General features: G+C 36.0%; 1 protein-coding gene across 7 annotated transcripts in view; it reads right to left on the reverse strand.

Moving 5' to 3' along the window:
- Positions 1-251: 251 nt before the first annotated feature.
- AUH (AU RNA binding methylglutaconyl-CoA hydratase) overlaps positions 252-24,106 on the reverse strand; it is a 112,070-nt gene continuing 88,215 nt past the window's right edge. For all 7 annotated transcript variants that reach the window (XM_040655553.2, XM_040655554.2, XM_040655552.2 and 4 more), the window contains 4 exons: positions 7,607-7,794; positions 5,849-5,899; positions 4,246-4,293; positions 252-3,414 (listed from right to left, as the gene is read on the reverse strand). In XM_040655553.2, the coding sequence (XP_040511487.1) occupies positions 3,337-3,414; positions 4,246-4,293; positions 5,849-5,899; positions 7,607-7,794 (365 nt within the window). In that variant the 3' untranslated portion in view covers positions 252-3,336. The remainder of the gene's footprint in view (positions 3,415-4,245; positions 4,294-5,848; positions 5,900-7,606; positions 7,795-24,106) is intronic.

The following is a 24,106-nucleotide window of genomic DNA, read 5'->3' on the forward strand; positions in this document are numbered from 1 at the left end:
TCTGTTTACAGCTATTCTCTCATTTTTGGAGATAGATGTCTTTCTAGAAGTGTGCAGAAAAAGAACATCTTAAAATAGCTGCATTGTCATTATCACACCATAAGTGCATTAGCTGTGCAAATTCCATTAGACAGTGGAGTCTCGTGACTTTTCAGCTGTGCCATTAGCTTGAATGTGTGTAAACGAGAGATGGAAGCGCATCTTGTTGTTTACACCAGAAAAAATACCAACTTCTTCTGCTGTTTTTTTTCCCCTGATTATTATATCATAAACCTTGACTAATATCAATAGACATCTTCTCAGGGATTTGCTTACATGGAAAAGCAATGAAACAAAAACTAAACTGGTGATAAATTAAGATATATCAATCACTCTTTTCATTTTGCATCTACGAGCTGCTTTTTTGTACTATGAAGTATCAGTAATACTGAACATGTTACTTTACCTCCTATGTCTTCCAAAGACAAATTCAAGCTAGTCTAGCTTTTGTAGAAGAGACCAGTTTGTTTCTGCTGAGTTGAACAGATACATCACAGAACAATGAGTGATACATATATGAAAAAGTTGCAAATGATGCATACTAGTGTTTACTATTTTGAATGCAGGTAGTTAAAAGCAGTTGTTAAAAAGCAGATATGAACGCTGAAGTGGTACTATGAGTAATCATGCATAGACTGATAGAATTTCAACAACTTGGCACGAATGGTTCTGCTAATTCCATAGATGTGTTACACAAAACATCCTTCTCCAAGTGATCTTAGGTGTATCATTATACTATCTCAGAATAAAGGACCAGATTTCTTCATAGCAGGTGAGATACTCAAAGGCACTGAAGTGACTGAAGTCATTCAGACAATTCTTAGAAGTTCATCCAGAAATTTAGTAAAACTAGTGAGATGTGAGTTACTTCCGTATTAATGATTTCATAGGTTAGAGTCAAAAATGAGGTATATGGGTCATATAAATTCACACATTAACTTCAGCAAGAAGATCTGGACTGTTTGGCACTTGCACTTACACCGAGAGGCTCAAGGATCTACTTGTACTATAACTTTTCAATACTGAACTCAGTATTGAAGTACAGAAGAACTCACTATCCACTTGAGCTGAGCAAAAGCAAGGATACGGAGCTGCTTATGCCTGGGGACCATGAAATAACCTTTCAGGAAACCAGCAGAGGTCACTTACTGTTGAGATATTGTGGAGCAAAGCATGGCTTTTTCACAAACTGAAAGAACTGAGTGTAAGCACTTGAAGAAGGATCTGCCAGGATCCCTTCCTAAGAAAAAGCAGGGCTTTACAAGAGCATTTCTGTTGCATCCTTTCATGGAAGTAGAAGTCTAACACCGCTATTTACTAGAAACAATTAAGTAATCATAACGCCAGTTGCTTAATAACAGAGACAGTAAGTATTTAACACATTCTTTGCAAAAATTCTTCTTTAGAACTATTGCTTTATCACTAGATAGTACCTTTAAGAATCATGCTAATGGTACTCAATTTGAAATAACACTCAAATTGTTAACTTCAATTCTTTGACTCAAATTGCCACAATCTGACAATACCTTCTCTTGAGAAAATGAATGGAGAAATCACCATGACAGCAAAACTATTTTCTGAAATAAAAACTACTAGCTAAAGGCACAAATCTAGTCTTATACCACAGTATTTGAAGTTAAGGTTTTTATAAAGTACATTCATGGAAGCTACTTCATCAGTCCTTGTTAGAAAACCAGAGGCATCTCAATAACCTGACAGTATATCAGAGTTATACACAAACACAAATCAGTCAGCACAGACTTAATATTTTTTAAAGTCTCATTAACATAATTATTTCCTACTCAGTAAAAATGAAAATGACATGTTAGCATTTCAAAAACAGGAGAAAATGACCCTCAAGGCTTTATATGACTATAAAAACAAGCACCGGTACTTTATTTGCAAATTATCATGCACGAAATGATCGACTCAGCAAGTTCACCAGTTAATAAAGTGTGTGCTCTACCATTTATAACCAATTTACATGTAATGATATGTCTAAATATGAATTTAAATGAGTTCTTGTCATTTCATGTTGAATAGCTGCTTTACCATCACAGATACGGACACTGACCACAATTAATCCCGCAGAAAAAGCAGAGCATGCACAAGTTTCATAAGTCAACAGTAACTAACTGCAAAGAAATTTGTTTTCTATAAGAAGACAGCCTCTGACTGCTAAGACATATTTATTTTCCAGCCAAGTTAACAAAAATGCTTTTTAAGAGGTTATTTTCAGGTATTTGTTGTATACACCACAATCAGAACAAATATACAGTACAAATCACAACTGTTTTCTCACCTCATAACCTAATGGATTTCTCTTTCAAATACGAAAAGAGCCCTGAGGCTGCCACAGAACAAAGAACATTTCATTACCATCCCTGTTGTATATAAATATGCATTCTTAGACTCTTCGAAAGGGACATTCTGGGTCCTTTACAGAAGAGAATTCTAGTCTCTTTAGCAGCATATTAGTCATATCCCCACATAAAAAATACTTAATACGGTCACCACAAACTTAAAATAACTAGGATAATTGAAAAAAAGTTCCTAAACAGCAGACAGTACTGATCAGATGATATTTTGGAAGAATGCAAGCCAGTTTAAAGAACAATAATGCATTAGTAGGGCTGGACTTTAAGATATCTTCATTTAATATAATTAAATGTATACACTGGCAATGACTTCACCAAAAGGATGCCATTGTGTGCTATTCTCACAAAAGTTAATTTCGTTTTACTAAGAATAATGTAAGTCAGATGATTAAGCTTGACATTTACTAAACAATAATCCTTTTCCTTTCCCTTCATTTTATTTATAATGTACACATTCAGGTAGAATACTCAGACATAATTTTTACTGATATACAGAACCATTTTAATGCATATTTGGTACAATTTTTTATTTTTGGTGTTTGGTAGTCACTTTGATACTGATAAAATGATAAATCAGATTTATACTTCGCATCACATTTAGGTTTTGTTTATATAAAGAATTTACAGAGCTTTTTTGAATTATAGAATGGTAAGTTTCAGATATACGTAATTTTTAAAATGCTGCATGAACCTGTGACCTTGCCAATACAAGGCCTTCAGACACTGTAATGAGCATGAGTAGGCACGCATTTCTATCCTGCCCCAGTACAAGTATGGACACACAGAAGATGTTGTAACATCAGTAACATTTGCTTTAACTTTGGTGGTTTTGATTCTCTAGGCATAGATGCAAAATGCATCATAGTGGTCCTCATATCTGTACATATACCCCATTTCATTTTAAAGGCATCAGCTTCTTTTATTCTCCCTTGTAGCGAGGAGATCTTTTCTCTTTAAATGCAAGAAGACCTTCAATTCTATCCTTTGTTGGAATAGTCTGCAAAGAGTAGAGTAATATTTCATTACAGATATTAAAAAAATCAACAATAGTATTTTTATACAAGTTTTTGTACCAGTTCTTCTGTGTAATACAGCACAACAGAAAAATGAAAACCGCAGTGTATAGTCAGATGTAGGAAAGTAGCAATCACTTCAAAGACATACAGTACGGCTAAGAAACAGTCTAGGAGGAGTATCTTCTCTGAACAGATAACAGCGAGAATCTCTAGATTTTGTTTCAGGGTTTTGATGTGCTGATTTCCTTTGGTTTCTCTGTTATGTGGCTGTTTTGGTGGGTTTTGGGGAGAATGGAGGTGGATGGTTAGGTTTGTAATCAGATCACTGCATATTTTAAATAAGCGTATCTCTAATGCTGATGCTTCTGTTTCTGTTATCAAAAATTTGTCACAAAGTTCAAGAACATACAAAATAAGAATATGTCATTCTCATGTTTTGCTGGCAAAGATGTTTATCTTGATTTTCTGTTGGAAAGCACACATGCTGTCAAATTGCACATGCTTGTAAAGTGTCCTCTATGTTATTTCATGTTAAACCAAAAAAGCAATGGCAAATTGGAATAGATGCACAGCTATGCATAACTGGCATGGCATGGGGCTGGCAGTGCTTAATTTCCTTCAGCCAAACAGTTTCTGTCCTACAGTCTTACACCTCCTTCCTTACATTCCTTACTGGGGGAAAAAAAAAAAAAAGTGAGTATAGGGAAGGCATAAATACAGTGACAAAATATTTGTAGAAGAAACAACAAATCTTCTCAGTGTAATCTAGCAAATCCTCTTTTCTACATATTTCTTGTAATCATGTTACATACCTGAGCATAGCAAGCTTCTTCAATTGCTAGGCCTGTTACTAAGTCAACCTGAGGAAAAGAATTCAACATTCTTTAAAGCATATTTTTGTACATTTCATATGCACTATTTCTTATCAGCTAACCTACATACTATGTTTCTATATGCCAAATTGTAAAACATGTCTGTGAAGTTCTTCTACACTACCTAACATAGAAATATCTCACTGCCAAGTGGTGACAGTGCCTTGCATTTCTGGAACAGTTCCTGTATACAGTGATAAAACTAGTACATAACACACTGTCAAAACAGTGTACGCTCTTCATTACAGATCATCAGGACTAAAAATCATTACAGACATGCACTTTTGTAATCATTTCAACTGCTACAAGGGAAAAAAAAGATTTACTGAAAAATTGTTCCAAAATCACTCTGAAGAAAGCGTCTTCAAAAATTCCTACAAGAAGATGATACCATGCTAAAAGTTTAACATGAATTCAATTTTAAATGGATTTTAAAAAGTAAAAGAAGCCAGTGGCAATCCTGCACCATCACCTACTTTTGAAAATAATTTTCTTTGTGGGCTGGTCTGAACAGATGAAGTGGCCATTCAGAAATTACTGAAATGACTTTTTCCTCAGTACTTCTCTGTCCTTCTAAAGTGTCAGCTGATCAGTTCTCCAAATGGCCAGGGAAAGGACTGTGGCTATGCAACACAAGTAGATTGTCAAGGGAAGATAAGCTAAAAAGATTACCTAGAGAAGCCCTGAAATCTCTGCCATGTAATATCAGAGGAAGGAACATTTGGCTTCTGATACAGCAGATTTTGTCTTGAGTCTCAAGGCTGAACTACATGATCACTCAGAGTTTCTGAATTTGTTTCTGAGACTTTGAAAAGAAAAACGTTCTTCAATTCGAACTCTTGGATTTAGATTCTGCATGTGATGCAATTCCTTTTTCTTCCCTACACTGAACTATAAGGTGTTCTGGTGCAGTCCTTATTCATGCTCTTAACTTGAAGAATAGTCATGCTGAGCTCAGCAAGAAAATTCACAAGCCTAAAGTAAAATATGTGCCTAGAAGTGTTCAGGGCAGGTATTTAAGAAACTTCAGAACTTGGTTCACTATTGTTAAGAAGGGGTGGTGATTAGAATCAAATACGAATATAGGTCTTCACATACAATTTTAAAAGTAGCCTCTATTAAAGTAATAAAAATGAACAATGTATTTCTTGATGTTTATCATGTAATAAGCACTAAACTGAAAGCCTTGACAGAATTGATTTTTTTTTCTGCATATTTATTTTTGTAATATAACTTGTTCCTAATAGTCTATGTTTACTTTCTGGAATTAACAGTTGGCAGGGTGCATTACACCTAGACAGAAGTGGCAACTATGCCTTGTTGTGGAAATCAACATTCATTCTAGTCTACATAGTTAAAAATCAATAAATACAGACAAAAAAGTATTATATTTAATCTTAAAAAAAAGTTGTGACCAAATGGATTTTGAAAGGCTACTGACTGAGAAACTAAACACACTTCTAGGGAAAAAAAAAAAACCACCACAGAAAACTTCTTGCCAATCTGACTTCTGATCACACTTATGGGAAGTACAGGGCCTTACCTCCATTCCCTGATCGATGGCCAGCTTTGCAACTCTCATTGCTACTGGTCCCTAAAATGAAAGACAAAGATTATTTAAACACCATAAAATTCTAAAAGATTATGCAGTAAACAACCAGCACATCAATGTTCCTGTGCTAGGACCTTCTAGACTTTAGAAATCTACTAAACAGGTCAAATATCCTAAAATATATGGCTAAAGAAGCTATTTTCTTCTGAAGTTTTCTTCTTTCAATATTGAGAAAATAGCAAAGATGCATATTGTTTTCAGAAGTGACGACTTAGACCAGTGTTTTGGGCTTACGTGCTGAGCATCCCTCTTTTGTCAAGTTTGCTCAATTCCCATCAAAACCAGGCTCAGAACGGCCACTATAAGAGCACATCATTACAGGATTTCACTGGATCAATCTAATTATGCCGCTATTATCATACGGTAGAGATGCAGGAAAAAAATATGAAAACAAAATGAAATGAATGGATATAGCTTCAATTCTAAAATGTGCTACTGCAAAGCTTGCCATTTTCAGGTGATGACACTCTTCTGTGACCGAGACCAACAGGATCCAGGAGTTTGACCCTGTTCCTCCACAAGGAGGCATCTTTGGGAATCATCTACCTCAGTCCTGTGCCAACTGTCGGCATCAACTTCTGAATGTTCAGATAGATACTGCTTTAAAGTAGTGGCCTGCTACTTTGAGAATAACCAAGCACCGTCACTTTAGTGGTGATATGGTATTGCTTCTGTCTTTGACACTTAGGATCTCAGAGCTCTCCATATGCTTTTGAAGTGGTTCCAGTGCAAGGCCGTAACAATAAATTGGCCTTTTAGCAACATGTTAAAATAAACAGCATATTTTTCATACTTTTCTTTCCATGAGGTTTTTCAAGAAACAATCATTTTTAACTGTCATATTTAATCTGTAACATTTTCTATTTTGAATTGAAAAATTTTACTGTTAAACTTCTGATCCAACAGAGAGATTTACTTAATTTTCTTTAATACTATCTCCTTTGAATTTGCTACCTTGGGTGCCTCACTCGGAAAACAAGTTCATCAAGAGCTCTCACTGCAAACAATAACCTGCACTGTATAGCACAAGGGAACAGGTAGCAATCGGCTAACACAAAGACCCCTGTAAAAATCATGATTAAACTTCTTACCAAAATTTTTAAGTTCTAAAGCTCAGAATTCGGCAAAACTCATTTTAACTTTTTTAGTAAAAGACGGAGATAAGATGGCATGAAGAATGAATTATAAAAAAGTACGATACTTTCATCAAATATATACAAAAAGGACAGAAAGCAAATAGAACACTTTCCAGTACCAAATGGGTTTTGCTTTAATACTGAAATTGCATTTAAGGTTTTCAAAACAAAATCTGACACTGAGATGCACTCACTTTCATAATGACATTTTTGCGCCTCTTCTGAAGTGCTCAACAGTAGCGGAATATTGAGATAATTGCTTTATACTAAAAATACCACACTATTTTTAATGTTTAAAACATGAAAAGCAAAATATACAATGCAAACATAGACTATATCATGTTGACAAAAGTACTGACAAAGTTTATTTGCTTCACTGAAATTCTTACCAAATAACATCATTCAGTACATGAGAAAGATCATTTTTCATTGCTCTCTATATAAATAGAGTGGCTTTTTAATACATAACTTCATGACAGTTTCTCTGAATACTGCAGATTCTTTTCTAGTCTTATTAATTATTAACAATTAAGAACAAAATAATTTGTTGTACCTGAGGTAAAAATTCTCTTGCCAGAGCTAGTGCTCTTCTGTATGCAGCATCCCCTGCTTCATTTTGTTCCACCACATGGCTAATCAATCCTATTGACTTTGCTTCCTCACCATCCACAATGCGTGCAGAGAAGATTAGCTCTTTAGCCAAAGATACTCCAATTGCACGAGGTAATCTCTGTGTTCCCCCTGATGTTTGGAAAAGGAAAAAAAATACAAATATTAGTTTCACATTCATTTATCATAGAAGCATAGATGCCTTGTTCATTTCAAATATTTTCACTTTTAATTCCATAAGCATTTATATGAAGCATACAGAAATTATACTAACATACAAAGACACTCCCAACTGTCTTTTTCAATTTTCAAATTATGTTCAAAATGAAATAAATCTCTCTGTTTCTCAGAAAACATGTAAATAGCTGTGAAGAGCTGAAACTAATAGAATTTGCTTGATTGCAGACAGGCTACCTTACCTCAAATCCGCCAAATGCTGAAGGAAAACTGCAAGTCGGTAAGTGACTAAAACCAAGAAGTTGGCTTATTTTAAAAATCTGTGTATTTGCATGATATTAATTATCACAATATGAACACTTTCAAAGAACAACACTCAAGAAGAACATATACTCCAGGAAACAGGACAAGACAGTAGTCAGTGCTAAAATTTCCATGTATTGAGGACAGTAAGCATTTCTTACATAAACTAAAGACAAGGTATTTAAAATGACACATTCTCATCTCCTCTTTTCTGTAATTGTGTTGAAATCTAAAGTCTTATCATAAAAAGCAGGAAAGAATAATGATGGATGCAAATCAGCAGAGAAAGACATTCAACCTAGATTTTCTTACTATGTTAAAAACTTATTTGGCATTTTGAAGTCAGTAAACAGTAACCGTACTAACCAGACATGTAGATTGCTTAGTTATACTAAAAATTATCTAGAATTGACAAACAGTGATAGAGTATAACCATCATCAGAATTGAATATGTAGACTGAAATAACAGAAGCCGTTATTTGTATGAATTAAGAGCAAAAATGGTCTTCATCCAGAAGAATGTATTTTGAAACCATTCAAGGTACCATTTTAGCGTGGATCTGAAAAGAATATTACACTAACACAGACTGTCCGTAAGTAAGCAATTCTTTCCAAATAGAGCTATTTCTGCAGCATATGATAATATATTTAAAATATATGAGGAATATTTACAGAAGATTTTCAATTGGGGATTTCCATCTTATGCCTTCCTAGAATATTACAAAATCATTATATATAACAAAAACCTGATATGTTTTCTGGGCTGAAATTGGAGGAGTTAAAAAAATGCCTTCACTCACAATAACTAAAACAAAATTTGTAGAATATCCACATCAGTAAATACAAGTAGTGTGATATTCTGCACAGTCCTACCATTCCAGGATGACTGTAGTAAGACCATCATCATAGTCAAACATGACAGGCAATAGAAAGATAAACTCCTGTTTGTAAGTTCTGTTAGTTCAGCTAAGTGGGTGACAGTGCTAATGGAAGAATTTTACCAACAGCATCCATCAGTTGAAACACAGAACTTAAAGAAAGACAGTATTCTAGAATATTTTTATGGGAGTGGGGGGGGGGAGGGGGGGGAATGGAATATCTGAACAAAATCCCATTTAAAATACTACAGACCATAAACACTATGCTTTCCTATTAGTCTTGGCTGCCTCACTGGTGAGATTGACAGAAAATGATTTAAACTTCAGCTATAAAATTTAAATCCTAACTATATGCCACAAAAATACGAGCTGTGTTTTCAAGATGTTTGCTGCTTAGGATACTAAGCTCCACTACCACTACTACAAAGAAACATTTACTGGTGGCTTTTTTGTTTTGCTTTGTGTTTTTTTTTTTTGTTGTTGTTGTTTTTTTTAAATATTGAACATGTCCTTTCATTTCTCACCAAAAGCAGCTTTCATATCCCAATTAGTATCTATTCTTGAACACATTTACATGTACATCAGTGCATTGCAGATGTCTACTCTGACACTTCAGGAACAGTTTACTCATAAAGTATTGCTTTCACCCTAGCAATAGAATCCAGATGACTATCAGGCTTCGTTTTTGATTAAAGAAAATAATCTGCCCAATTCTTAAGACCTGAAACCATAAGAATCTACTGATTCCATGACATCTGTTTCTTCTTTGTTGGTAATGCCTGATATTTTTTTCTGCTTAACTATCTTCCCTTCCTTTAGTGTTTTATCTCTTCTATTACTGCTTCTACCAGGAAATGTTGAAAAAAAAATTAATTGCACAACAATATTTCATAACTTCGACCAAGCAATGGATAAGTTTAAGCATGAAATAGTGTTTATAAATGAAAAAAAAAAATAAAGTGTTCTTGTCAGTGTCTTACATAAAAATGATTAAAGAACAACAAAAAAAAGCAGACTCTAGTCTATGTCATTTGGCTGTCTCCCACACTGCAGAGCCATTAAGCAGAGGAGTGTGTTCTTTGATTAACATTCAAAGAGTAGAAGACAACAGTTCAGTGCATCAATCATATGTGCTCAGTGGCAGGAATAAGATATATGCATACAAAAAAGCAATAAGACAATTAATCAAATGCAAAGAACGCACCAAAATACACTTAAGTTACATCCATTTATGAAGAAAATACAGAAAGGACACTGCAGATATACGCTGTGTTATGGTAACGCACTAAAACATGTTATGCTTGCCAACCACAATTACAGTGAAAAGAAGAAACACCCAGTCTTCAAGGATATTACTTAACCAAGGCATTTCATCTAAATGTAGAGGAGAATTTGACTGATGAATACTTGCTTCTTCTTCACAAATTTAAGGACATCTCATTTCAAGGACTAGTGATCTAGTATTACTCAGTGTACTGATAAAAGTATTTGACATACTGTTAGAATGCAAATGCATTCTTATCTGAGATAGTTTATATTCAATGTTGTAATAGCTGTAAACACCAGTCTTAGATGACAGTAGTCTATGTGGAAAGATACGGTAAATACAACACTGCTGTGTACTAGTATGAATACTGTTAAATGGTATTTTTTCTTAACAGTTGATTCTGTATAAGTATTTATTTACTGACAGCAATTCATCAATTACAAAATATGTACACAACTGGTTTGGATTAAGAGAATTACGTAATAAATTCCCAAGCGTGTGTCCAACAAGATGAAGCAACTAGCTTACTGGAAATAGATTCATCTTTCTGGCAGAAAATATCTACAGCCAGTAGTTTCTCATAGCTCAAGGCTCTGTCAAAACATATTGGATGAAATCCTATTTTGACCAAAAAAAAATAAAAAATCCAAACTTAAATTCAAACTTATTAATAATTCTTATTAAGTCAAGTAAAAATGATTATTTCTGTTATATTCTTCACAGCACAACCCCTGCTTGAATTTCACTGGATTAAGTTAATTCACTTCTATCCAGTTTTGTCTTTTTAAAGATCACTGCACATTTCTAACGTCTTACTGATAAACAATGGTGAAACTGAAGTACACCAGCCACAAACTCTCTGGTCAAATATATCTCAGTCAAATATATCTTACAGGTATACTTGTGATTCTTACACAGAAAACTGTGAAGAGTAGGTTTTTCTGCTTTTCCATTGAACACCATGGAAGACTGAAATGCAAAAGCCTACTATTATTAGCATCTAACCCTTATTTCATAAACATGGATAAAATGAATATTTTAATGTAAGATTTTTCAGTCATGAAAATACTGTGCCAAATTTGCGTGCAACAAATATCTCACACTTTTAAAGTATCTGCAGTCCATTGCTAAATAAAGCAATTTTAAAAACTATTAAACATTTTAAAAGCCATGAAGACAATATTTAACAATGATTTTTTAACAGATTATTTACCAGATGAGGTCTTGATCCTGCAAGGATGCAAGTGTTTCAGCTTACTTAAATCTAACCTAAGAATAAAATCTAATGGGATCAGACATCCCAAATCCCTTCAAGAAAAGAAAGCATAAAAAGCCCATAACTGGCACGAACTAAGTAACTACTGAAATCAGCTTAGGCTGGTAAGGACACCATCAAAGATGCAAAGGACAAGGTGAAAACCACATGAAGAAAAAAGGAAACAAAATGCTATCTCTACAAGAAAAAAGCAGCAAGCTGGCAAAGGGTAGGCAATTAGGCAAGGCCTCTCTCATGTCTGGACTTATCAATAGTTTGGAAAATGAGCAGAGACCTGGAAGAAATGCACGGCTGAGCGAGCCCAAGACAGTGGCTGAAGCCTGACTCAGAAGTTGCTTCAGGTCTCTGATGACTGCGGACAGAAGCTGTATCCAGAAAGGATTTAGTTGGAGGCTGCCATAAGGGCCAGTGGGATTTTATCTCACCAGTCAAACAGAAGAAATCTCTGCAGCAATCTCAGTCACAACTTCACCTGAGACTGAAGGTGATGGAATTCCAGCTACCTACAGCACCCTGGCAGCTGCAAACTTCAGCTCCAAAATGGCCAGCCTAACTCGCAAATCACAAATCATTTTCACAATCTGTTTTATTCATTTGCATCTGTAGATTGGTTTATTTAAAAACCTATCTAAAAAATGCCTATAATATATCAAAACTTCATGTCTGAGTGGCTTGCAAGCGGCAGCTTGAGTCAGTAGAACGTAGTATTTGGCATGAAGATGTAAGAAGGCTCAGGATTAAAGAAAGTATAAATATATTTTCAGAATTCACTAGCAGTTAAATAATCACAGCTTTTGTACAGAAAGATGAAACTATTAGGTAATTTAGAAAGTATGAGTTATTTTCAAAGTAAGTAGTCCTCTTGATGATTAAGAAAGATTTAAAAAATGGCTTTCCAGAAGACAGCTGAATATATGAAATTAATCTGGAACTCAATTTTAAAAGGCACTACAGAAAAAATTCTGGATCTAGTGTGAGGCACTTACTATGCATTTCCATCACAACTGTTGTACATTCTGCTTCACCTCCAGATCTTTTGCACTGCACAGACTCTAAGATCAGACCAAATACCTCTCAGAAAGCACAGATCTGTGTTATTCCACATGGATTCCCACGTCTCATGGCTTTAGCAATGCATATGGTGACAATAAGCATTATAATTTTTTCCTTAAATTATTTAAGAAGAAAAAAAAAAGAGAAATGCATAGGGCTATTAGTCAATTTATTAAATTTTATTTAGGCATAAGCAAATGCAACAAAAATGAGCACACATTGATATTCAGTAAGGCCAAATGCCAGCCTATTACTCCAGATTCGAACTTTCTCTTATTGTCCTTTAGGATGTTGTAACAGAAAATGAACTTAAATAGAATTAAAAAGTACATGCACATAAAACATTGTAGATAGAAATTAGTGGCCCAGGAGAAGGCATTTTCCAGTTTCAAAATTACACCCACACATTTATGAAGTCATTACTGAGCTGTAGCAGGTAGGAGGTTCAGAGCAATGCTGTTCTGTACAATCATACTTAACAAATCATGTGGACTTTATGAGTAATATTAGGCGAAAACTTCTTTAAAACTTGCATTCGAAACAAATGCTTTTATAGTCCTTGTTCTTAAAGTTTTGGATTGATTACAGCAGCTAAAATTTCATTAAGGACGAAAAAAAAAAAAAGTAGACTTAGGCCAAGTAAGAAATACAGAAAAGTGTTATCCTATTTTCATTTACACTCAGAACAAGCTCACAGTCCCAAACTGAGATAATTACTTTAGCTATTAGCAGCCAGAAGTGAACTAAAGAAACAATATGCAAAGCAAAACCAGATTACTAAATCTAAACTCTTTACCGTTTATGAGCGAGTAACTTTAATGTTTTCTTCACTTCAGTGCTCTCTACACAGAAATCTATCACTTTGTCTATCCAAGTAGCAGAGAAACCCATTACACCGCTAAACTGCTAACCTTAATTCTATTCCTAACTAATCCCTTCTGCCATCCTGACTACAATTAAGTCTGCTTAAAACAATTCCAAACCAATGTCTTTAATTTATAAGCTTTATGTAAGAATTTACGTTTGAAATTAATCGTCTTTGAAAATCTTTGGCTTCAGCAGCCCTAAGGAAAAAATAATCGGAGGTCAGTTTTGAATGGGAGTCCAGGGAAAGAGCAGCAAAGCTCATGAAACTGTAGGACACAGAGTGACAAGGGAAGTGCAACTCCTGTTATCTACCCGGACTTGTGCAAAGTACTTGATACAGTCCTGCACAGCACCCTTGCCTCTGAACAGGAGAGATGTAATTTTGGTGGACCACTCAGGGGATATGGAATTGGCCAAAGAGTTGCAGCAACTGGCTCTATATTCAGGCAGAGATCATAATGAGTGATGTACCTCAGGAGTGCCTGTACTGGGACCAGAACTATTTAATATCTTCCTTGGTGACAGAGACAGTTTGCAGATGATACCAAGCTGAGTGGTGTAGCCTGGGGAGAGACTTTAGTAGTGTGTACGAGAAGGGTAATTTTAAACCAAAAGAGAGTAAATTTAAGTTATGTAAAAAGACTAAGTTCTTTACTACAGCAGTGTTTACATACTAGAACAGGCTGCTCAGAGAAGCTGCAGATGTCCCACCCCTGGAGGTGTGTAAGGACACTTTGGATGGGGCCCTGAGCAGCCTGTCTAGTGCAACGTGTCCCTGCCAACAGCATGAGATGGAAGTGGATTGTCTTTAAGGTCCTCTCCAACCCAAATCATACTAAAATCCTATCTGTAAGAACAATCACGTAATAACATCTATTAGAAATTAACAATTAAAATAAATCCACTACAAATGTAAATAAAATATAAACATGTATTTAGTGTATACTACAGGATATTCTTTGTACTACTTTCAAGTACTTGGATATTTGCATGCCTAGCTTTAGACAACAAAAGATTATTTTTTCCAACGTACACTGAAAGGTGACTCTTGCTCTCTTGCAGATAATTACTATTCTATTTCACATTGTTAACATTTTAAGAATGATAATTTTAAAAAATTTTGAGTCCAAATTCATTAAAAAAATTCACTTTTATTTAAGCATAATTTTGTATAAAGGTATATGACAACTTTAGCAGTCCACAAAACAGATTTTCTACTAGGATAATTTCCATGCGAAAGTAGATCTACCCCAGCAAGAGCAGTCAGAAAATAGTGTATTTTAACATTTTACTGTTTGGGATTACTTAGATGTTTTTGCTATAGAAAACTCTAACTTTTACATCAAGTTCTAATAAAGCTGTAATTCCTAAAACAAACAAACAAACAAACAAAAACCAAAACCCCCCAAAAAATCACAACAACAACAACAACAAACAGTAACTGACAGGGAATTAACAAAGACAGAGCTCAAATCAGCAATTATTCTTAGACTGTAGCCATCAGACCATTACAATACTAATGAAAGGGACTGCATTAAGAAAGGTCCTTTTATATTCTTCTCACCTGCTGCTGTGACACAACAATGCAGAAAGAAGTCACCGCTCACAGTCTGCAGTACAAGAGGGCTGCACGCAACTGTAATTCTTCCCCTATACATGGAGAAGCTAATGCTAATTAGATTCTTCTGCCACCTAATCACACACAAATGAGACAGAATTCATGGACCTTTACAGTTTTAAGAATCAAAGAAATTAGATATTAATTTTATTTTCCTTAGATCCTACTTGCAAATTACAGGATGAGAGACCGTTAGGGCTATATATGCTAGAGATAATGAAGAAATGAATTTATATTGGTACAATGACCAAGGATAGCAGCTGGAACACAGCACTTGTTAAAAAAATGTATCTTTAATTAGCCTAAGTTTACATTAGAATAGTTTACCTCAAAGCCTAAGGAACAATAAGATAGGTAACATCACTTGCTTCTCACTAGCTGGTCTCATCAGGCAGTACCATTCTGTTCTGAGCAGATCTTGGTGCTGAATACTTTCTGCTTTTAGACGCAGCTACAGCCTGGTTGCTGCTCCAAGTTTGGCATCTCTCAAGGCACTTTTACATGGAGATCCTTTGACCCCGCTTGGGCAACAATCCACCTGCTCAATGGTAGAGCTCTCCTAAATCCATAGCAATTTAGTAACATTTTACTGGAGCCTGGACACTTCAAAAGAGACTTCAAAAGCTCTTCAGAGAGACCTTCAAAGAACATTTGGCATATAAGCAAAGTTAAAAATGGAATTTCTTTAATAAGGGACACTTTACTCTTGAAATCCATAGAGAATCATGGAACCTTTAGAAAAGATATGCTAAAAAATAAATAAAATAAAATAAAATAAAATAAAATAAAATAAAAAGTCCCTTGTAGATTCAATTTGCCTGTAAGGCCTGGAATTTCTTGAACAAGCATAAAACTGCACCACCTTATTTGCCTTGGTCTCTTTTTTTTTTCCTCAAAACAAAGCAGTATTTTTAAAAAACATTCCCATCTCCCCTTTCTTTTCAAGCCTGCCTTGTGTTTCACCCTGAAAACTAGCAACTTCCCTTCCAAGCTGCCTTCATTGTAGCACTTCTTCCTGCAAGCAGAACACTGAAACAGAGCTCAGAAACTGAAAGCCTTTATCATATCTTCATTAACTCTAACCAAGCAGGTCTGTATGTTCCCATGCATGTATAATTTAAGGCCACACAGAAAAGCAGGTGTCCTGTGGAGACATCCAATGGAACACCATACCCCTTATACTTTCTATAAAACTAAATATGATTTGAGATAAGTCATACTGCAATGTTACTCTCCCAGTCCCTCTTGCCTGGTTGCTTGTTCATGTATCTATTTGCTTGATTGCTTTGTTTGTTACTTTAAAAGTCTAAAACATCATTTCCATTGAAACAAAATACTACATTTAATCTGAATCAAAACATTTTGGTTGTATCTCTTGACTTTGGTTGATAATTTAGTACAGCTACTGAACTGAAACTTCAATTATTCTGATAGCCCTTCCTGCACTCAAAAATGTCTTACTAAAAAAAAAAAAAGCACCATTCTTCTGTCTGCTCATACTCAAGCTACATACTACTTTATGATCTCGAAACTTCACAGAAAACAAATCCCTCTGTGTTTGCACTGACCCCGCCCCCCCAAAAAAAACCCCAAAACAAAACAAAACAAAACAAAACAACACACACAAATTATGACTGTTATATGTTTCTTGCACCATACATGTGGAATTCCCTTAATCAGCAGTATTTTTAATTATTTTGCACCATAATTTATAGCCCTATTAATACGCAGATCCCCTCCTCACTAGTTCTCATCAGGGCAGAGGTCTAGGTGCATACCTGTGACTTCAGGCTGGTAGCTTCACATCTCACAGACAGCTTCCTCCTACTTATTAGACTGAACACTGCAGTGATTCATTACAGTGTTGCTTTAGATCATTTTCTTATTTTCCCCCTAAATAAGAGAGCAATGGTGGTCTCATGCATGCATGTGAGATGGGAGAGAGACAACTAGTTTCTCATCAAAGAAGAAACACCTTACAGGAGAAAAAACTCTTATGTTAAAAATCCTGAGAAACGGCGTATATGGAATAAGCTTAAATGGCAGGGAACTACAACAGATGACTGTAATTGGAATTGGAGATTTCAATGAGTCTTTGCAAAGGTCTAGAGTTTCCTCTTTTTGAGGCAAGATCATCACTTTTCCAAGACAGAAGCTGAATGAGGACTTCCTCTACTCTGACTCTTCTCTAAAAACACCTGGAAAAAATTAATGGGATTATCTAGATTCTGGCAGGTCAATACATATGTTTCTATCTTCTTAACATAATCAAGAAAGCCAACCGCAAGGGGCTTATTCTGAGGATCACACAGTCCAAAGTTAAAAGGAGAATTCTGCTCCATAACAAACTAAAAAACTGCTATCCTTTCTGGCAGGATTTAACTGCATTAGTGTATTGAGCTAAAAGTTCAACACTGAACTACATTCCCTGATCCTCTTTTTGTTTGGATAATTTAAATCTCTGTGTAGTCATTCATAGTTTTTGACACCCAGATGCAAAATGTCAAAAATGCCAATTAAGCCTCTAAAACACTGAATTCTATGCTTCTTTTTCTGAAAACATTGAAATCTATGCCAAATACTGTTTTCCTGTTTTCTTTACCATCCCACAAAATATCCACAGCGTTAACAATTTGTTGTCATGAGAAAACTTAGATTAACTCAGCTACCAGTTAACACTGTTTTTTTCAGATCTCAAATGACACTAAAATACAAAAAGACCATTAATATGAAGCTAAAATAGCCTTCTGAGGGATTTTTTCCTATAAGCTTTTAATTCCACTGTGTATGAAAACCTGGGGACAAGAAGACACTCTTGGTCATAACCTGAACATACATTATAAGTGCAAGTAGTGAAGAAAGGAGAGGAATCTATTATTTCAGAAAGACAGAAATCTGTGACAGTTGGCTCAGGTATGTCTCCACAGTCAGAGAGGCTCTATGAAGTAATAAGGGAAACAGTACTTCAGAAATCATTTTGTCCAACTTGTTTTGTTGTGAACTGGCTTGTGCAGCTGTTCTTTTACAGCAGACTACACAATCACCACTTTATTCATTGAATTTTCTGGAAATTGCTGAAAAATACAGTCATAACTCAAAATGAAATGGAAATAACTGAGCTCCCTGTTATTGCTCACTGATGATGGATCTCAAAATAAACAAACTATCCAATTAAAAACTAAGTTACATTATTCATATCTACATGAATATTTTTCATCTGCTTCAAATTTAATGTTGACCATTTAGATTTTTTTTTGTATTGCCTTAGCCTGATAAACAGACCCTGCTTACTTCAGTGCCTACAACTATATGCTTGTTGAAAATGGAGCCACAGTAAATTACTAAAATGTGCTTTGGTTTCAGAGAACTGTCATATTTCATTCATCCTTTACTATCCTTCTTGAGAATTCAGCAGTTAGGTTAGTAGCGTTCACTGAGAAACTCATCAGTGCTCTGAAGTGCTATGATTGACAACCATACGATATGCTTAAAATGAAAAAGAATTGTTCTACAGTGTAAACAATCCATGGCTAGTTTTTACATGAATATTCTAAATTCAGCTACTGAACCTTTGGAAGAAATTGCCTGGATTATAATTACAGCATTACCATTTCCTCCATTTACTCTCTTTTTTGTTTGTCTGTTCATCTACTATTTTATCCATGTATAAGACTGGTCTCACTTCTACCCTTAGTGTGGTGTTCACACGTGGCAGCATGAACGTCCATGTAAAAAAATATTTTGAATACATTCAACTTAAATAATGCTATGGAACAGAGAGTAATATTGATAAAAAGATAATAAATTGAATTATTTAGTAGAAACAAAACATGAATCTAATATTTTTGATCTTCTGTACTTCAAAACCGTTGAATAGTAATACTGCTAAACATAGAAGGTATCCACTTGTGATATTACTAATGGACAGATTTTGCTGTTTTATTTATTTATTGACAGATAAAAAGGCAAAAACTTGAATAAGCTCATAAGAGCCTTCCTTCTACTTGTTTCTTCCTTAGTAAAAGCTAACAATTTTACTTAGAACTTTCCATGTAAAAAGACAAGATTTCTTTTGAACAAACAGCAACATTTTCGAATTCAAATCAACTGTTCTAGCAATAAGAAATAGCTTTAAATGTTTAATTTATCTTTAACACAGTACATGAATATTTGGGAACAAAGGAAAGTGAGATATAGCAGAAGTTGTTCTGTAACTTCTATGGTCACTACTAGTGACCATAAAATGACAAATAAACTTACCATCACCACAGTGTAAGTGTCTATCCATAGATCCTAACAATGCTCTTTTTTTGTAACATTCCTGCAAGATTAAATATTATCATCTTTATGCACCTGTATTAAAGGTAAGTGAAAAATGAACGATCATGTTCTCCAAACAAAGCTGGAGAATGTACAGGAAACAGGGTATTATGTTCATCTCATGCAGCTTGAAACAAAATACACAAAATATTAAATAACAGATTCTTTAAAAGAACAATCGTATGGAGCAAGGTATCCATGAAAAGATGTGATTATGTAATTCATCATGTTTCGTAATGCTTATGAACAGAGCACACAATTTCAATCATGGGACATCATGGTGACAGTCAAACTAGATAGAGCTTTTCTGCTAATCATTCAAAAATCTGAATTCATTAGTAAGTGAAGTATTCAGTATAAACACACTTGTTTCCATTGAGAGGAACCACTTCTGGGTTTCTTCTGAAAGCAGCTCTGTTTCCTGTTGGTGCACACATAATTTAAGTTCACTACACATTTCAGATTCAGAAGCTTAGCCACGAAAAGTGTCCAGTTCCATTTACTGTAGGACTCGCAAGCTCATACTTGTGTGGTGGACTCACCAAGTAAAATATGTTGAGAAGCACTGGGATGTCTGGCCAGTTGGATAAAGTAAGCAAGGCTCTGGCTGAAGTGGATATCCAAGGCCAGCAGCCCAAAGCATAAGCTGGCAAAAGAGTTTGTCAGTTCTTCAGATTCTCTTAACAGAAGCCACTAGGTCAGAAGCTCTAAGGTTGCATTTAAGATTACTCTTACGTTTTTGAAGTTGATTGGGAAATCTATGCAGTAGGTAGACAGGCCAGGGAACCAGCTGGCCAAGCACCTAGAAACCCTCAGAGTTAATATTTGACTTGATAATTCATTTGTTCAGTTTTTCTTCATCTGTTTCTTACTAATCCCACTCTCATCTTCATTAGTAAAAAAATCTCCTATCCTTTTTAGACCTAATAGCTGCCATTAAGGTAATAGGCTTTTCATTTGCCTTTATCTTTCACCAGAAAACAGAATGGGTTCAGTATATTATATATACACCTTTGTTTCCCTCCTGCAATTTTTGTCCACTTTGTTTCCTTCAATCTGATATCACTAAGCTCCCCTTGTAAGATCAGTAGCTTAAGTTGAAGGTTAATAATTTTCCTGAGTTCTGACAATTTATGAGAAATGGGCTGAGACAGAAATTTCACACTATACTGCTCAAATTCTAGAAGCCAACATGAAACCTCTATATGGGGATCAGGTAACACTACGAGAGTTTGCAAAAGAGTAGATGTTAATTATCTCATCTCAGGAGGAGAAATAGCTAAATGCTACTTGGTTCAATTTTCTAGTACCCCCTGCACGTTAATACAAAGGAGTAGTGTTTGGCTTCAAAGTGAATGGCGCATACATCCTGGCTAATTAAAATGAAAAAAAGATCAAAGGTCTTTTATGTTTTTATAAATATTTAATATAATTTTCTAAGCTTCTTTGTGAAGAGAATACCAAAGGGAGTATTTCACCCATCTCCTAAATTTCAGATTATCTTATTCATATTATCATAGTACCTACTGTTATTGATATGACTAGGTTTTAACAGTCTTCCTTGTTTTCATACTTACTGATATCCAGATTAAGTTATCCTGACCACTCACAGCACTCTGGTCAAACAGACATAATGGGTTGTACATCTAATTAGATATTTCAACTACAAAATAATCTTTTTTACATAGATCAGGATTAAAAAGCAAATATGGAATTCTGTGAGTTCCCTGCATTATGTGATTATAGTTTTTCTTTTTAAGTGCATCTTCTAACAATTTATCTTTCATTTATCTGTGTAGTGAGTTTTCATTTCACATCCACTTTAGCTTCCTTTGTAGATACAGTAAACAGATCACTGTAAGTCTATTCTTTCCTTAAATGCTAAATGATATAAATATGAAATGAAAGAATGTACAAAGTAATGCATCAAGATAAGGAGCAGGCTTAAAACTCTGCAAGCTATACTGAACAGTTTTGCACAAGACTGCATATGCCAATGGCTAATTTTTGAGTGCTTCACTTTTCAATCCTAACACTATTCCAAAATGCTATTTATGTATTTATACATGCCTCTAATCTCATTGGTATTGCTCCTTTTTTTTTTTTTTTTTTTTTTCCAAATATCAAGTGTACAAGAACTATATAAAGTATACTACCTGTAGCTGCAAAGCAGTGGATCTCACAGCCTCTGTTGCTAAAAGATAACACTACCATTGCTACAGTAACACTGAATATCATGAAAAGCACAGCACATGCCATACTTGTGTATAATGAGGACAAATGAGTAACACCACTTGCAAGGTACAGGAGTACTCAAGCATCAGACTAATTTATAGTAAGGTAAAGAAATTCAGTTTCAAAATGTATTAAATAGTCTATTTTAAGTTAGAACTCTTTGTGTCCAGGAGTCAATACAGCTTAAGTAACACTTTAAATAAATAAATCTTAACATTTTGTCCCTCTTTCAAAACAGATAAACCTTTAGAAAATGCTAGCTCTGTTTTGGCCTCTCAAAGAGACTGTTTCAGGGAGCACTGCCATTCTGAATATGTCACCACCCAAACATCAACTCACAACTTGGGACATTCTGTGACTCTATAATTTCTCCATTTTCAGACTCAAGCTGTACCCTGATGTTTTCCCCATGTGCTCAGAGACTGGTCAGCCGTCTGCAGCATAATAGCATTTCAAAATGTCCTGCTTACTTCCCTCTACCTATTTCTTCCTCACATATTGTCCTTTCAGTTGCAGGATCACCTATCAATGTTATCAATCTGAAAAGATAATGCAGCTTCTCCCAAATCCCTGCTCCTCCTGCTGTTCCACTTCCTGTGAAGTTCTCTATCCTATCCAACTGATCTCAGCCTGAGGTGCCTCAGCTTGAGCGAAAAGGGACCCAAGAAGACTGGCCAGTATCCAAGGACCATCTCCTCTAAGTCCAGAAGCAGTGTGTCCTGAGAAAAACGAATGCAAGAATGCCAGGAGGCCTCTGTGAATCAATAAGGAGCTCCCAGACTTACTTAAGCTCAAAAATTAAGTCTATAGAGAGTGGAAGCAAGAATGAGCCACCTGAAAGGACAGCAAAGTAGTTGTTCAAGTGGATCAGAAGAGGAAAGCTAAAACCCAGACAGAATTAAATCTAGCAAGGGACATAAAGGGGAACAAGAAAAAACTGTACAGGTATATCAGTGATAAAACGAAGGCCAGGAAAGATGTGGGCCCTCTCTGGAGAGAAACTGGAGACTTGATCACAGGGATAAGAAGAAAACCAAGGTGTTCAGTGACTTCTCTGCTTCAGTCTTCACCGGAAAGGGCTGTAGTCACACCACCCAATCTGCAGAAAGCAAAGGTAAGAACTTGGAGAATGAAGATCTGCCTGCTGTAAGTGAAGATCGAGTCTGAGACCACCTAAAGAACTTGAAGGTGCACAAGTCCATGGGACCCAATTAGATCCACCCACAGGTTCTGAGGCAACAGGCAGATAAAGTTGCCAAGCTGCTGTTCATCAGACTTGAAGAGTCATGGCAGTCTGGTGAAGTTCCTACTGATGGGAAAAGGGGAAACATAACCCCCATTTTCAAAAAGGGAAAAAAAAAGAAAATCCAGGGAGCTACAGTCTCACCTCTGTGCCTGGCAAGATCATGGAGCAGATCCTCCTGAAGGCCCTACATGGAAAATAACGATGAGGTGATTGGTGGTAACCAACATGGCTCCGCCAACGGCAAGTCATGCCTGGCAAAACTGATGGCCTTTTATGATGGAGTTACAGAGTCAGTGGATAAGTGAAGAGCAACCGATGTCATCTACCTGGACTTGTGCCAAGCATTTGACACTGTCCCACATGACATCCTGGTCACCAAACTGGAGAAAAATGGATGTGATGGATGGACCTCTTGCTGGATAAGGAACTGGCTGGATGGCCGCACTCAGAGCATTGTGGTCAGCAGCTCGGAGTCCAAGAAAAGACTGGTGATGAGTGGCATTCCTCAGGGATCAGTGCGGGGATCGGTGTTATTTAACATCTTTGTAGGCGATATGGACAGTGAGATTGAGTGCACCCACAGTAAGTTTGCAGACAACACCAAGCTGAGTGCAGTTGACATGCTAGAGGGAACGGATGCCATCCAGAGGGATCTGGATGTGTTTAATAGGTGGTCCCATGCCAAACTCATGAAGTTCAACAAGACAAAGCGCAAGGTCCTGCATCTGCATAGATGCAATCCTAAGTACAGATACAGACTGGGTGGAGAATGGCTTGAAAGAAGCTCTGAGGAGAAGGATTTGGGGCTGTTAGTTGATGAAAGATTCAGCATGAGCTGGCAATATGCGCTTGCAGCCCAGAAGGCCAACAGTATCCTGGGTTGCATCAACAGAAGTGTGAGCAGCAGGTCAAGGGAGGGAGGTGATTCTGCCCCTCTACTCTGCACTCGTGAGACCCCACCTGGAGTACTGTGTCCAGCTGTGTTGGGCCCCAAAACAAGAAAGCCACTGAGCTGTTGAAGTGGGTCCAGAGGACAGCCACGAAGATGATCAGAGGGCTGAAGCACCTCCCCTGAGAGGACAGTCTGAGAGAGCTGTGGCTCTTCAGCCTGGGGAAGAGGCGGCTCCGAAAAGACCTTATAGCGGCCTTCCAGTACCTGAAGAGGGCCTACTGGAAAGCTAGGGAGGGTTTTTTTTTTCAAAAA

Source organism: Gallus gallus, chromosome Z (assembly GCF_016699485.2).
Source record: "Gallus gallus isolate bGalGal1 chromosome Z, bGalGal1.mat.broiler.GRCg7b, whole genome shotgun sequence".
Taxonomy (NCBI): domain Eukaryota; kingdom Metazoa; phylum Chordata; class Aves; order Galliformes; family Phasianidae; genus Gallus; species Gallus gallus.